The 17,445-nt window shown below is 39.8% G+C and overlaps 1 protein-coding gene across 4 annotated transcripts in view; it reads right to left on the bottom strand.

Moving 5' to 3' along the window:
• CACUL1 (CDK2 associated cullin domain 1) overlaps nt 1-17,445 on the bottom strand; it is a 51,488-nt gene that overhangs the window by 20,153 nt on the left and 13,890 nt on the right. For 3 of the 4 annotated variants that reach the window (XM_062635328.1, XM_062635326.1, XM_062635327.1), the window contains exons 4-5: nt 9,415-9,510; nt 2,866-2,968 (exon numbers count right to left, since the gene is read on the bottom strand). In XM_062635328.1, the coding sequence (XP_062491312.1) occupies nt 2,866-2,968; nt 9,415-9,510 (199 nt within the window). The remainder of the gene's footprint in view (nt 1-2,865; nt 2,969-9,414; nt 9,511-17,445) is intronic. The other variant, XM_062635329.1, reaches the window with a different exon arrangement.

The following is a 17,445-nucleotide window of genomic DNA, read 5'->3' as shown; positions in this document are numbered from 1 at the left end:
TAACTGCTTATAAGCGCTCTAGATAAAAGAGCATTGTGGCGGTTTTATTAATAAACATTTCCTCTATCAAATAAATGGAACCAAATCGGTGTTTATGCAGGCAAAATTTGTTCAAGTAAAGCTCACTTAAGCGATATTTCTTCTGTAGGTAATGAATTCGCACCTCAATCACTCTATTTCTGCAACTAAGTGCTCAGATAAGTGCTCCCACCACAGAGACCATTTGACCAGGAGTTCATTTTGCATCTTCCTGCCTTCAACCACACAGCACGGGGACTTGGGCCGTCTCAATGAGTGGGAGTTTGAGCAAGATCAAACACTAAGGAAGAGATCTGTGCTGCACTGCTACTCCGACTTAATTTATCCCCATCTTTTGAAGTAGAGCAGGAACCTTTTCTTTGAGCAAAAGAACCTGGAATGTACTTACTGTCCTTCCTGAACACAACTTCAAATACAAATGCCAGCTTGCAGGCTCTGACAGAAAGACAAGATACTACAAACAAACCTCCCTTTGTACAAAAAACATAGCAACAAATTTCAAGAGTAAAAGCAGATGCTATTCTTGTTCTCTGAGTCTAGCCCACAAACAGATTAAACCTATTTTGTTGCTTGCTTTTCAAAATAGAGGCAAGGCATGCTGCTTCTCACTCAAGTGGCAGCTGCGCCATCTATGAAACAGCCCCTGGATTCCATTTCTCTATATAGATCACAATTTCAATGACTTTCATTTTCTAACCATACCCACTCTAAACCTTATTTTCCCCCCTCCCCATAATACAAAAATCTCTTTTCTGTTGAACTAAGTCTACATAGAATGTCAGGAAACAGCACCACACACTGACAATGTGGCAGTAATTAACAAACACTGACTTGCATGCTATTTTCACATAGGCCTTACACTTCCAAAGATTAAGGTAATATCCTTTTCTATTATGGCCTGAGTTACAGCAAGCTAGAAAGAACAGCCAAGAATGGCAGAAAACAATACAAGTTTTTCAGCACCTTTATAGGACAATAATAATAGAAAGGGACCATGTGCTACGTGTCCTTAATAATTTCCCAGGGAACTGATAGCAAGCTTAGAATTTTCTTTATGCATACTTTAACTCAATTTAAAAACCCCATTATCCAAGACTTAAGCAAGTCAGGTCACGGTCAGCAGTTTATACACACCCATATATATCACCTTACTTACTCCTAAGATAAAAACCTAAATAACTCAGTTTTAATAAGCTGATGGTAAGACTGAAATGAAACCCAAGTAAATTGCTCATTAAATAACAGACTCCATACACAGCAACCCCACTGATGAGAGCTCACTTTAATTTTCCAATTATTTTACTTCTGCAATTACAACAGAGCTGGAGAGAAGTATTTCAGATTTCATGCATACACAACCACAGGTATTTCCTTTCAATAGTTCCACCTATAATTACTATTTGATTCTCATACTTAGGTTCTAACGATGTGACCAGCATGACCTTTCCTTTGTCACTCAAAAAAACCAAATCACATTAATGTTTTCATTGCCTGAAAAATGCATATACTTAGAATTAAATGTACTTAATTTTAAGGCAGTATCAGCTGAGTTTTCCATGATCTTGTTGCAGCAATAATATTCCCAGATTTCACCATACTCTTTGTCACACAATAAAACATCAGGCCCATGGGTGGGCATTCCTCATTGTCCTGCTACTTCCAAAGTAATTTGATCTGCTACATGGCTAACAGCTCTTCTTAGAGCTATTTTTCCAAATAGGAACAACAAGATGGCATCAGAGTTGATCAGCTCACATCATTCTAGGTTACCAGGCTCCTTGACCGGAGGGTAGGTACCATGTTCACCCACCCTTCTCCAAGAAGGCCAAAACACAGTGACCCTAAGAAGCTTAACAAAGCTCCTCTCCCCCAGCTCTTCACTGGAGAGAGAAGGGCACTGATACCCAAGTAAAGACAAAAGAAGGAATATACTTCACTAATCTCCCACCCTTTGGTCTCCATTTGGCATACAGATAAGTGCTTCAGAGCAAAGAGGAGGGGACCAGCTAGATGAAAACAGAGACACTGCAGCAGGGGTGGGGTACAAAGGGGAGTACAGTAGGCTAGGTACTGAACTCAGCCCAGGACACAGGAACTATCCAGCTGTACAAAGCATCTACAATTGCAATTCTCTCAGCCCTGTTGGTCAACTGCTCACCACTTTCTGAACTCCATGCATGATTATCTCCACCTTTGCTAACTGCCTTTTCAAGGGACTAACCAGGCCACTACCTAGGCACCTAAGCTCACACAACCACACACTGATGGTAGAGCAGGTTGTAGGCAAACTCAGCGGTTCACCACAGGGGTTACCCACAGGAGCACTTAACGGGAAGTTTTATCACTTGAAACATATTCTATTTGCATTAACCCATCAGCTTCACAGAGAAAGTGCTGCCAGCAGTATGCACTTCACTAACTGGCAGGGAGTACTCAAGTACATCATGACAGTAACGCCAGTGGTGTCATAATTCTCTGACCACATCACATTCTTAATGATACCTGTCAATATTTTGATGCTGAAATTAAAGAGGAACAGCATAAGCAACAGCACAATAAAACATCTGTTGTCATCATCAGAAATCCTAAGGAAAAATGCAGATTTGCTCCCCCAGATACCCAACAAAACCCTGACTTCATACAAGGTCATATTCTCTGAAAAAGCAGGCCACATTTTTTCACATGGATGACTTAAAAGGGAATTTGTATTTAAGTTCACTAACCATTCGCCATTTTCCCCCTATTTGCTGTAGATTTCTGCAATATCTGAAAGCACTGTGGTTTTCCAAACTCCCACTGTAAGAAAAATTCAATAGGTTTACTTACGCATTAGGTTGTAAATGTGCTTTTCTGCAACATGTTCCGTAAACAGCTTTATAAGGTCATCTTTTAAGTCTCTGTTAAGCTTGGTTTCTATGTAAAATTTATTCTGGAAAATAAGACAGAAGTTTCCAAGTTTGTTTTTCATAACAGCAAATAAAATACACTTACTTATCCAGAAATAAAAATAGAATTTAAAGCTGTAGAATATTTGACCTGTAAAGCACTTCCTCAGTGACTGTATTCATACTAAATAGAACATTCCTATACAATAAAAACACCCCCAGGTATTTAAAATTAAGAATGCAAGTAGTACTACTGGTAACAAACCTACTTATAGACAGGGATGCCTCTGTCGTGTGTGTCCCCGTCCCCCCGTGGCCCCCCCCCCCCATCTACACATGTATCTCCATACTGATCCAGACTGGCGAGTTTGTAGGAAAAAACACTTCATTTTAGAACTTCAGAAATGCTCTAACTCCAAAACAGGGTTGGACATAATGTTTGCAACAAAACAAAGCATTTTTACCAGTGTCTAAAGGCAACTAAGCCATTAAAATAGGTATGTTACAATAACAAATCACCAGTACAACTATCCACTTCTGTCTGGTTCATTGCTAATCCCAGAGGATAGCTGGTCAGAATTACTAAACTGTGGTATAAGTGATATATATAAATCTGTACAAAACTGAACTACATTGGAATGTTTAGGATTCAATTACCTCAACCCACTCAGCATTAATAATACATTCACCTTTCAACCTTTGAAGGAAATTCTATTCTGGAGTTCCTTGAGGACCTCTACACCTAATGTACTATTTAGTGTTAATCCTCAGTTCCCAGCCTGCAATTAATAGTAAGATTTCTTGTCTGTTATTTTATTCAAAGGTGGGTTTGAAATGCTGGGAAAAACAATTGTTTCAAGATAAATCTCCTATCGTCACAACATTAACATGGAAGTAGTACAACTGAATTCATCTGGACACCATGGGTAAAAGAGTTCAATAGATACTGTAATGGAAAATCAACTTAATAAAAAATAATGTACTGAAGCACTTAACAGATTTACTAGAGGAAGGGATCTCTTAAGGGAGAAAGGTTTTTCCACGCTTTAAATCAAGTTGTTCTCCTGTTCACGAACGCATTTAGCACAACTGGAACAAGCCCTTGGAACACTATTAGGGCAATCTTGAAATTTCTTTTTGTGAAACCCATTTTCTTGGCCATTACAAAACTGTACACATAACATAACAAACTGACCATGCAGAAACCACTTACATTTTCAAGGCAAGTATTCAGCAGCATTTACCTTTAATGAAAACTGAACCTACTGGAACAAAAGCAATGGCAGGGCTGAATACCTGCCCCTACTGAAGTTTAGGTTTGTTGCAGTAATGGGTAACAATCTTCTTAAGATTTTTTTAAAGATATAGTAGCTTCCTACTGACAGTTCCCTCCCTACCAGCAGAGGGGTATTACTCAAAGGCTATTACTCAGTTGTTTTCCCCTCACCTTGACCTGTCCTTTGAGCAGAGGTTGAGAGAAAGACTGTAGTATTTTTGGTCAATGGTGAATTGCCATTGCAAGAGAAATTCACAGCAACTGAAGATACACATCATAGAATCATAGAATAGTTAGGGTTGGAAAGCACCTTAAGATCATCCAGCTCCAGCTCTATGCCACAGGCAGGGATGCCTCACACTAGACAATGTCGGCCACGGCTCTGTCCAACCTTGCCTTCATCTCAGAGGCATTAAGCTACACACCATGCTACAGTCTTTCATCAGACCTAGCTTCCTAAACCGTTTCCACCTTAAGCTTCCTGACCACATGCTACCATGTACCTACCGGTGCCACACACAAGAGTGACCAGAGCATCTCAGCACAGGTCTACTGACATGAACCAAACCTGACAATGCCAAACTACTGATTTTCACGAGGAGTTAGCTGAAGGAAACAGCTCACTCTGGTCCCTTCCCAGACTAAAGACTTTTTTACATGAAAAGTAGCTGGCAACAAGTGCAGACTGAGATGCTTCCTTTTGTTCAATTGAAAAGCCTATGCCTTAAGTTTCATAACTAGAAAAGCAACACAAGTCCCCAGCAGCTTCAAGCAGAAGAGTTACAACAGAGTACTTAACATGGAACAACTGTAAAATATTCTTCACGTTTGCTCACTTGGCAGCACCTTTCCAAAAAGATGTTACACTTGAACGAACAAAAAATCATCTAACCTAAGTACTTCGTGTCCAATCCACAGGGCTGAAAGGAGATAGCAGAAGAGTTGTCAGCTTTCCTGTTCTCGTTAGTGGAGATGTCACTACATAGGCTGTACCAGTATTTCTTTAAGTGTGTTAAGTCACCTACAGGTCTAACTGACAGGAGAAGGTAAGCAGGTATCAGTAACTGAGAAAGTCAGAGATGATATAAGCCTTTCTTCCACAAAACACCGTATCATGTAAGGCAGATGTTAACAAACGCAGTTGTATTAAGAGATCAATAAATACTTGAAAGAGAAAAAAAATATAAGAACACTTAACTCATCCACATATATATATATATACACACACTCACATATATTTGTGTATACAGACACACATGAAATGCCCTCTAGATAATAAGCAACAAAGCAATACCACCCAGTAAGAATAGTAGTATTTTAAAGGCAATGAAAACATTCTTAACTACTCTAAAACCACAGTGCTCACAAACATTAGGCTCATTTAAAACCACAAGATCACAGGTTTTCAGCTACATCTCCAAGTATAATTAACAACTGAGAACCTATTAGAAAAAAAGTATATCATCTAAATGCTGATTTTAATTTTTCCTGAAGTGGAAATATGATTTTTATTCATTCATGTGTGCAGCATGCTGTGATATGCACAATATGTGAGCAGGCAGAATAACCTCATTTTGATTTACAAAGCAAACACTTATCCACTAGGAATCATTCTTAGGAATAAAACCCCATGTGCTGAACTGCTTCTAGTTTAATTTGCTTTATTTGCAGTTATACCCTGGAGCTTCTGAAGGACCCAAAGAATTCTGAAGGGACGAAAGTGCTCTGGGTCTCCATGCTTCCTTAAGAAGTCCACTGTGTTCAGCCTGGAGAAGAGAAGGCTGCGTGGAGACCTCAGAGCAGCCTTCCAGTATCTGAAGGGAGGCTATAGGGATGCTGGGGAGGGACTCTTCATTAGGGACTGTAGTGATAGGACAAGGGGTAATTGGCTCAAACTTAAAAAGGGGAAGTCTAGATTGGATATAAGGAAGTTCTTTCCTGTTAGGGTGGTGACGCGCTGGAACGGGTTGCCCAGGGAGATTGTGAATGCTTCATCCCTGGCAGTGTTCAAGGCCAGGTTGGATGAAGCCTTGGGTAGCATGGTTTAGTGTGAGGTGTGCCTGCCCATGGCACGAGGGTTGGAACTGGATGATCTTAAGGTCCTTTCCAAACCTAACTATTCTATGATGCTGGTGTCCTCAACATAAGACCGGAAAAATCCATCACCACATGAAAACATAAACCCACTAGTGTGACTAGCAAAAGAAGGAAACAGAAAACTCCCTCAACTACAAAGTCAGCCCTCTCAACCATCACTCACGATTTGAAACACATCTTGGTCACCATATACAACAAGGTTAACAAAACACCCTTCCTGTATTCCCACCATTCACACACATGAATATGGTTTGGTACCCATCAGAAAGAACAGTGCAGGCATTGACATCAAAACACAGAAATAAGCCTAAGGAAAAATTCCGTGTCTTTTTTGGCCACCAAGGGACAAAACCATGTTTCAGTTGTACAAAAAAAAAACAACTTTAGCTTTTCCTCAGCTTCATTCATTTTAAATATTTAAATGCATATTAAAGTTTTCCTAAGCAGCAGCATAATGATCCTTTCAGAATTAAGTTTTCCAGTGCAACTCAACAGCCTTGGAAACTCCTGATTACAGCAATCACACATCAGTACTGATAAAGAGGCAGAGCTCAACAACTTAGTCCTCTTCACCCAAGAAGACAATGAAAATAACTATTAAATAACTGCAAAGCTGCAATTTGTACTGTAGGATAATCAGACTTTTTGTTTTTTAATTATATTTTCTTGTCTGAATAAAGGAAACTGCTGAAAGAAAACCTGATTAGACCCTAAAATATAAAATTGCAAGAGTAGCTGTACATAAAAGTACTTCCAAACACATACAGAAAAAACCTGAACACTTTTCATCCTGACTTCCCCAAGTATATTTTCCATATCATGCACAGCACTGATTAACAAATTATTTTAGAGAACAAGTATGACACTTAATTTGACATCAGCCTTCAAAATCAGCTATATATCTGAGGCAGCTCAGTATTGTATTTGGCAGCAAAAGGGACTAATATGCAAGTCAACTTTACTTCAAAGGGGCTTTTAAGAAAGATGGGGACAGGCATTCCAGCAGTGCCTGTTGTGATAGGCCATGGGGTAATGGTTTTAAACTGAAAAAGGGTAGTTTTAAACTAGGTAAGGAAGAAATTCTTTACAATGAGACACTGGCACAGCTGCCCAGAGAAGCAGCAGATGCCCCATCCCTGAAAACATCCAAGGCCAGCTTGGACAGGACTCTGAGCAGCCTGACCATTGAAGACGTGTCTCCTCATTGTAGGGGAAGTTGGACTGGATGACCCTTACAGGTCCTTCCCCACCCAAACCATTTATGATAACTCTCAGGCCTAACTTGAATTAAGTCAGGCCAGGATGGACGGGCTTGGAGCAACCTGCTCTAGTGGAAGGTATCCCTGCTTATGGCAGGGAGCTGGAACTGGATGAGCTTTAAGGTCTCTTCCAACCCAAACCATTCATTAATTGTATGAAATGGAAAAGTGTTTGCAGAAACAGAATTTTACTGCCTGAATAAATCACTAGTCATGCTTTAAAGAAGCTTCTCCTTTAGGTCAAGAGAGTACTTTCTCTCTTCTTCATTCTGAAATAAAATATAAAACCCCTATTCATTTTACAGGTCTGTTTATTACTCACTAACCATTCTTACAATGTTTAGATATCAGTTAAACTCTAAAAATGAAAGGATGAGATACAGAGAGTCCTCATTTGAAGATACAAACACCACATCACAACTGTGCACGAAGAAGGATATAGAAATCTATTCAGCAATTATACCTTGCCTGGTCATATAAATATAGCTTATAATGATAAAGCCTGTCTGATTATGTCTATCATGAACATTGTCTAGATGATTGTTATGCAGTCTTAATTGTTAAAGATAGATTTTGACCTCTGTGATGGAACTGAGAATTCAATAAAAGTACACACCTGAACACCTTATCTCCATTTGGATATTAAATTATGAGACCTCTTGAACACCTGCCTGCAATAAACAAGTGAAGCACGCATGGGTGAATAAATGGCTAGCATATAAGAATATCTGAATGCACCAGGGGGAAACAGTCTCTTCCTAGTTTTTCTCCAGGATTTTAAAACAGGAGCAAGGAGAAAAATACAAAATCAGCACTAGGAACACAGCTCTTAGCTTACAAGTAAAGCTGTGGCAACTGGATTTCATTCTGTATTAACGAGAGAGAAGAGCAATTAGAATCATCCATTTCAAGACACCCAAATTCCCCTTTTACTGCACTATGCTGAAAGGCTGTAGCAAGTTACCCGGTTTCAGGCACTTTCTCTGAAACAGGATATCCTTCTAACAGATAATGTTTCCCAAACTCTGGGAAGCTGCCAATGAGAATAATTTTGAAGAGTTTGAGATTTATTTAATCTAAATCAGTTTAAATACCTCCTTTTCTTTTAAAAAAGTTTCTTTCCCAACAAATATTTCCTTTCTTTTTCTTACTTCTAAGTGCTGCCAATGCAAGGATGTTTTCCAGGAGAAGGGCAAAATTCAAGCTCAAGTTATTCACTACATTAAAAAAAGGCAATAAAAGTCTTGGCACTTTGGCAAAAATTATGCAAACCATAAAGTTCTTGAGATGCGCTGAAGACACTGAATTACAAAATCAGCACGACAAACATAGCCAGTGGTTTCTGAACCTCTGTGAGTATGCCTGACAGTGCTATGAACTTAAGTTTGTCTTCCTCCAGTCAATGCTCTAAATTGCTTTATCAAGTGACACACATTTCCAAGAGACATTTCTTTCCATTTTGTCTGAATCTATACAATTTAAAAGCAAGAAACAATCATCTCTGTAATCCGCCCAAAGTACCAAGCCAACATAGAAACAAGCCACTAAACTATCTCTAATAAATAATGACCTAACTACCTGGGACAGCTTTTTACCCAAACAAAATAAAAACCATTCCCCCCACTCCTAGGAAAGAAATATTAGGGCAGAAACCAACTGCAAAATGCTACCTTTAAAAGCACAGCTCCCCTTTCTTCTCCCCACAATCGGTACTGTTGTGCAGTCAGCAAAAGCAGGCATGAATCATAAATGCTACTACAAGTTAAAAATCATTACAGCTGCATTTTATTCTTTTCACTTTCAGTCAATATCTTGTGTATGGACATACTTTATTTGAAAAGAATTTTCTAAAACTTACCATATATATGAAAAGAGGCACAATGCTCTGCAATGCTCCCATATACTGTCCAAGAGCTACGTTAAATCTTTCAATATAGAGATCTGGAGGGCTGGCCTGCAAGAAACCGTAAAAGTCAGGTTGTAATTTGAACAAGAGAAAGATCTGGAACAGCATGGGCTATGCTTTCATAGCAAACTCAAAACACTACAAAGCATTTGATACACTAAGTCCACACAAAGCAAGCCACACATCATTCCAGAGTTTCTGCTAGAACTCCCTCCAGCAAAACAGGTTTCTTCAGTAACTGATTTTTGCCTAGGACTATATGTCAGTGCCCAGCAAAAGGTCCACACTATAGGAAATACAGTATTCCTGTAACAAACTAGCAGTTAGCATATTCAAATAAAAGCACTTATTAAAGACCAGTCCTTTGTTTTGAAAGATCTATCACTCCTAGAACCCATAACCGATATTCAACAAGTGCTTCAGTGTGTGTTCCCACCCCCCTGGAGGTTTCTACCCCAAGACAGCAGGGTGGCATAAAGCTACTGCTTTGCATCTGAAGTGGCAAGTGGCACATCCTCCAGCTCCAGGGAAACACTGTTCCTCATAGAAAACATGTACATTTTTTGGCTGGGTCACTTAAGGCAAGGCAAGTATTCAGGGAGCTGACCTGGAGGGACCATGAAGCAATGTCTTCAGATAGAGCTCTGCAACTGGCATCCTGCACTCCAGATGAAGCTCACTAACATCTACTGCAGCCCTGCAAAACACAGCATTACCCTGTGGCCCCAAGCAAAACTCTGCTACACAAAACCTGAATGTGCTAACTTTATGATAGTGCTTGTAGAGCCCACAGTGAGCACTGCTATTTTCTGTGTACAATACCATCTTTCCCAAAGGGAGAGCTAAGGAAGCTAAAAGGATCTGTTTTGCAGCAAACTGAGTTGAAGTGAGAAGGGAACCAGACAAATGGGAAACACGAGCCACTGTTTCTTTTATAAATACTTATTTGGAGGGATGCAGGGTTGCTGTGTTAAGAGCATTCAGGAGCACACTTAGATAAGCAGGGATGGGAGCGGAGATGGGGTAACATGTTCCTCACATTGTGCTCTGCCTCTGGCCCAAATCCTGCTTTCCCTGTTATAGGCTTTTCAGAGGAGTGTGAGCAGCTGCCTACATTTCTACTGTTCATACACATACACACACCTACACACACCCAAGGACAAAGCATTGCTTGCTAATGAGAAATAAAACTTCTCTTCCCTCACACCACTTCCTTCTCTGACAGTGCCAAGCCAGAGGAGGATGGAGAAAGCAGCAGTGACTGGGACCTTGCAATGCAACAAAACAAGCTCAAAGATTTTCTCAAGCCAAAGCATCTGCGGTGTGAGAAACACCCAAGGCTAGCTGCACCTCTACCACCCTACAGGAATTTAAAGCTCTTATCTCCATGAAGCTGATTTTTCACCCTTCACATGGACATTCACCAGGGCCCCAAAAGAACAGGTAATAGTAATGCTGACCTTCTGCTCTGTTAACTATTCTAAACTGATCAAAGGTTTCTTCCCTTTAAACTAGCTTCTTCTGCCTCCCTCCTTAATATGCTTAATAAACCTGTGGGTAATTTTTCACAGCAAACGCTGATACAGTACAAACATTTCAGAAAGGAAAACAAAACTGGCAAAGGAATAAAGAGTGTTATTCCATATGCAGTTGCTAAAGGTTATATATGGCTATTCATTTTGATCAGAAGGTTTTAATCTTACTGCAGAAGCAGGTCTCAGGGGTGGGCAAACAAATTTTAGTTCAAAATGCCAACAATGTATAAAAGTGGCTATGAACTCTAAGGACTCCCTTTAATATACAGTTACATATATAATTTGTTGCAAATAATATGCAGTGAAATACGAATTTCTAAGCAGTATGTATTACTGCTTCACCCCTTTTTAACCTCAACTTTAAATATGGTTAAACTCTCTGGTTTGTAAAGACTTGGTATACAGCTTCTAGATCAAAGACAAAGGTAAATTCTGCTTCAAAGAACAGAGACAAAAGGAGACCATAGCCTGACATAGGGCATCACTCTTCTCACTGACATTTTGCACTTTTCATTAACAAAATAGAGAGACAGAAGTTGCCTGGATAATGCACAATTTAATCCCATGAACTGATTCTAGGCAATGATGCAGAGCCAGGCTGCCACTCTTTTTACAGGGGACATTAAGGCCGATATCTTTTTCCCCCACTGAACACAAAACCTCTGCTAGCTCACCTCACAATGCCTATGTCACACTGAGAGACGCTTTAAGAGGCACAACAACTGCACACCTCGCTGTCTCCTCAAAACAACCTATAACAGAGGCTACCTGGAAGCTCTTGACCACCACCACATTGCAACCAAGTGCAATGCTCTAGATAAAGACAAAAAAAAAGCTAAGTCCTCACAGCTTCAGGGTAAGCACTCACTAGTGTCAGGCAAGTATCAGGCCTTGGTCTTAACCTCTGGAATGCAATATCATGGTGTTAACTGCTTTATCGGCATGAGATGAAACCTTTCAGTTGAATTCTCCTGGTAATGTTTCATGTCAAGCCTCAACAGCCAAGACATTAACAGCAAAGCATGTACTACCTAACTCTGCTTAATTCAAAAAGAAGCTTGACAACCAAACTCTCTTCAGCTATCACTTGGCTTGTAAACTAACAAAACCCCCAAGCCAATGAGAAATCAATACTAGTATTTCCACAGCTCTCCTATGAATGATCATGGTCTGTTTTCTGTTCATTATGGTGTTACTGTATGGCTGCTCAAACTGCCAGACCAAAATCAGTTACTTGTTTGAGCATAGGAACTTTCTCCACGTCTTTACATTCACATTAATAAGACAGCAACTGCAGTGGGAGTAGCTTTATGTAAGCTACTGAATTTTGAATTATGAATTTTATAAGCTAAGATGCAGTGCCTGGCACCAAATTTATGAGTAAATAGATGTCGCTAAGATTTTTCTATTAACTGACTATCATTAGAATAGATCTTGACTTTAAAAACAGTATTTATTCTGCTATAGCTATTAAAAAAAAAAGAAACTGCTTAGGCTGACATTTTTCACTCTTGGTCTGAGTCCAGAAAACAGAACACACACATTCAGCTGTTTTAATTACAGGGGTGGGATAGGAAGAATTAAACATGACCCTCCAGAAAATATTACATCTTTAAATCCACTCCTATCTTACCTAAGGGATATAATACAGAAGGTATTCAAAGAAAGAAAAAGACACTGCTAAAGTTTTCCAGGAAGGAAGAGGACTCCTGGTTCCTTCACTCCCATCCTGAATCCTATTAAACTGTCAATTCAGTTGCTTTGGGTTTTTTTAAGACACTCTATATAGGCAGACAGCTTAAATCTGCTCCTACATCTGCTCTCACCTACCACTCATAGGCTTAAGAATAGTTTTCTAGTAGCAACTATACAGTGCGTCTGTCCATGGGGGCACTGAACATTTGGTCAGGTTTCTCAAACTGTGATGCAGCTGCATTTACTTAACACCGTCAGCCTGGTTTTGAGTCAACTACTTCTTAGCATAAAATACTACGGCTGCTACTAAAAGCTGATGTTAAAGACATCATTTAAAGTCATGTTAAAGACATCCTTACACACCACAGCAGACATCTCAGCACCAAGAGAAATGAGAAGAAAACACATTTGAGAAAGGATAACATGCAAGACGGACATCTTCAAACAGAAGCAGCAATTAGCCAGTATACTAAATTACCCTTCCCTTACTTGAAATCTAACATCTAGGTATTTCAATGAACTTGTGGGCAACAAGCTGTATACATGAAAAAGACGTGGGTTTTTCAGTTTGAATATCATTAGCTGAACATACAAATGAAACCAGAAGACATGGTGCTGGCTCAAGACAACTCAGAAACGGCTCACAAGACAGAAACAGTGACGACAGTTCTTTGCTTGAGGAACACAAAGTTAATCTGTTCATGAATAGTTGTCTGGCACAGTCAGCAATATATTCGGCAAAGCTTACATTCCTACCCTGAATGGGCAGCTCCATTTTCCTGGGAACATGCTCGCTGCCAAGATGCCAGCACGCATGCTGCAGCATCTCTCCCACGCCTGCCAAGTGAAAAGGGAGAATGACTCCACAAATTTACCTGCTATTCATGTAAGTGGTCTGAATCTTTTAAACCACTTGCTGTTCTTTCCCAAGAAAATGTAATTTGTTCACTTTGCCTTGCAGACAATTTACGTGATGCTCACATTTACCTCACAAGACGAGGGGACTATTAAAGCTTTTTACAAAGACCAGAAATAAAGCCAAAGTACAAGTCATTCAGAGACAGACTGTGTCTTCCAATCCACATCGGCACTAAAACCTGTCCAAAGCTTTACAGCATCACGACACACTCTAGTGTAATTGTCTTCAAGTAGAGGGGGCAGATATAGGGTATGTTTATAGGGCATAAAACTAAAAACCCATTGTATCTAAGGACCATCAAAACTCTGTTTAGTATCAAGAAAACTTCAGAAGCTTTGCCACCTAGTAAAGACATACAAGTAAATATAGCACAAACTAGTATCTTTCTGTATCAGGGTCTGCAGGACCCAGTGCAGTGTGTCAAGGAATTCAAAACGACTTCAGCAATACAAGCCTTCTCAAAAAGCAGCAGGCAAGGAGGCTCTTCTCAGGTTAGCTTGCTCATGAAAACGTCATTTTTAATAGCAAGTCTGGCAATAGAGTGACCTCTACCTCAAGTCAAAAACCATCTTTTTGACACCCACACATGAACAGGCACACATTTCTGACACTTCTGGCTTTTACAGTCTGAGTTTTAATACGGATCATTCATTTGATCTGATTCAATTCAGTGTGATTCACAGAAGTAAAGGCTTGGTTCACACACGATTAAGCAATCTTCCCCCAGCAAAACAGATGGATAAATGCCTACAGCACTTGATGTTTGATGGGGCTTTTTTTTCCTTTTAAATATTATGGACTCCAAAAAAGGCAGTCTGAGTCTCCTCTTTAAAAAAACGACTGTTGATACTAACAGATCATAAAGTTGACCCCAATGGACTTTAAGAAACACTAGAAGTTTAACATATTTAGTAAGAAAAGAGATAGGAAATGCAAGTACTCAATTTTCCTTTTCCACCTCTACTTCTGATCTTTTCTATAGGCAGAACATAGGGAAGGCAGTTTCATTTTCTACATAACTGCTTTGAGAAACTACTGCAACTACGGAAATTATTTCAGGAAATCACCTAAATTCAAATTAAGGTGAATTTGAGTGTCATTTCTATGCTATAAGAGAGGAGACATAAATCCTGAAGAAGATTCACTAGTCCTCATTAGGTAGCAAGTCAGGTGATGCCCATATAAACACTGTAGTATAAGAATGGGCTTCTTCACATGGATGGAGTATATCACCTGGCCCCCATAAGTAGATTACTAAAGTCTAATCATAACTTCATTAGCAATCTGATTTACTAAGATCACACAGAAACCAGCCACATACGATGTTGTCAAAAGTTTCATCTTACAGACTGGCTTAACTGTTCCATTACAATACAGCACTATGTAAAGGTACTGTAATCAGTGTACCTTGGAAGGAAAGCAAAATATATCTACAACACAATCCGGGGTAAAATTACCTTAAAATATAAATGAGATGGTACCCAGTAGGTAACTCTGCCCATAGCCAGAAGTTCAGCTTTACATTCCCTCAAAGCAATACTTGGATGCACTTTTATACCACCCTGACTATATGCAAAGCTCTCAAGGTAAATGTGACAAGCGACTTAAGCTTCATGCTTTTACCCCTGTAATCGGGAGAAATACTGGAAGTTACACAACTGTTTCTAAAAGATGAGTGAGGAAGTTCAGAACCTCATCTGAAATTTGGAGTAAGGCTTTTGTATTTATCACGTTAGTGTTTCAGAAAGAGTTGGGGCAGGAAATAAGACTCCTCATCACTGGATGGCGAAAATCCATATAATCACAGGGAACAAATGAAAGGAAATGTGAGACAGAAAAGGAGAAAAAGGGAAGGAAGGAACAGATTGTCTACAACAGATAATGCTGACACTCTTTAAGAAGAGATAGCAACAGTGAGATGATACAAGGCATCAGTTCCCAGAGATTTGGCAGATCCCAAAACACGGCTTTTACAGGAACCTGACACCAAGGCATATTCTCCCAAGGAAATAATAGGTGAGAAGATATTTTCATGCCCTGCAATGACTGGTTTGAGAGCTGATGAGACAGAAGGCTGGGAAGTTTAGTATGAGGCAGGAAAGATTTCTGGCATTGCACAGCGAAGACCTTAACCCTACAGGTCCTTGAGGCCACACAGCAACTATGCAAATTATCTACCAACACAAGTGACTGCTCAGTTCAGTCATGTTCATTATAAAAAAAATGTATTATTCAGACCAAAAAAAACCTTCCAAAATCCACATAAATAGCAAACAACAGATTGCTTTTTCCTCTTTCCTCTGGGTACAACAGGGTACAACATGACTTTGCAGCTCTCAGTTCTTTCCTAAAGGAATTACTGTGATTATTCTAACTAAAATGAAAATATTCACTGCACTTGCACAAAAAACCTCCTTCTGTCACAGGCATTCGCACTGTCAATGCTTAAAGTACCTTCCAGTGTCTTTTGCTGAGGAGATATGTAATGGGCAAATTACTTGATTTTACATGACTTTATCAGAGTGCATAAGTTTAGCCAGAAACACAAGTGCCTAACGCAAATACAGTGTTATTCATTTTAAAGAGAGATCTATGTAATTCAAAAGCGTATGTGCCTGTGTATGCACCCTACCTCACACATCTCAATGACTCAGCACTTAGCCACAAAACCAGCTGTCATTATGTTAAACCACAACATAATGGGCTATGGCCATTACCAATAAAACCTGTCCAAATAAAGTAGGTTGGAAAAATCATCTGTATACAACAGGCTTCACAGGCCTCAAGACAACAGGAAACATTTGTGTGTTCTGCAGTCACCTTTTTCTCTAAGCACACAAAATCCAAAATTCTGATCAACTCAAAAATCAGTGAAATTTCATCCTCAGTTACAGGAATCTCTACATGACAAAACTCAGCCTAACGCAGAGAAGCTCATCTGGACACCAAGTGCAAGAAAGGAAAGTGATTCTGGCTCAGCTCCTCCAGAACTGAAACACCCTGAAGACAGGACCATTTGCTTACACACATAGTAAGGAGGGAGCTAGGAATATCTTGGGATATAGGAGGCCCCGTATCAAAGAGCTGATGGTCTGATGACAAGCAATTAATCTCTATCTCTCAGCAGGCAACGGTCACTGCTTTTCACCCCATGTCCAATATGCAGGGAATACATGAGCCGATCCATATTTTCATAATGCCCCTGCCACCACCAAAAAGGACCTTTTTTGAAGGTGGAAATCTATGAAGCACACCCTGAGGAATGCAGGTGGCAACAAACACCATATATAGGGAGTTTCTGCAATGAATGCCACACAGAAAGATTAACTCCAGAAAGGCTGGAACCCTGCAACAGCAAGTCTGACCAGCCCTCTGAGATGCTCCCACTTTTACTATTTGGTGTCTGACAGGTTTATTGCTTTTGCTGCTGCTGAGTGGTTCTTGGAGGATACAGCTTGCTCTGGCATCTTGGTTACATGCAGATATTCTGCCATCCACCCACCATTAAACTGTTGCACCTCTATGCAAAGAGGTTGCTTGGCTTGTTCAGAATAAGACACCGCATTTGCCTGCCACTTCAGTTTTCATGATCGTCTGCTTTCTCACACAAACCAACACTCCTGCTTATAATGGGCTACATTTGCATCTCTGCATGTAAAACAAAACGAAAAATAAAAGTTATCTTGCATCAAATCACACCTTGCCAATTAAACAAAACTCACCATTAGAGTGAATATTGCTGGCAGGTGGAATGAGTCTGTGTCAGAGAAAGCAAAGCACCACATATTGTGCATTGAAAGGGTTCACATATACATACGTCTGCCTGTGTAAACC

This window comes from Pezoporus occidentalis, unplaced genomic scaffold, assembly GCF_034315485.1.
Source record: "Pezoporus occidentalis ecotype Australia unplaced genomic scaffold, CSIRO_AGI_Poc_V1 ctg45, whole genome shotgun sequence".
In the NCBI taxonomy this organism is placed as follows: Eukaryota; Metazoa; Chordata; class Aves; order Psittaciformes; family Psittacidae; genus Pezoporus; species Pezoporus occidentalis.
This window is presented reverse-complemented; position numbering and strand designations above follow the sequence as displayed.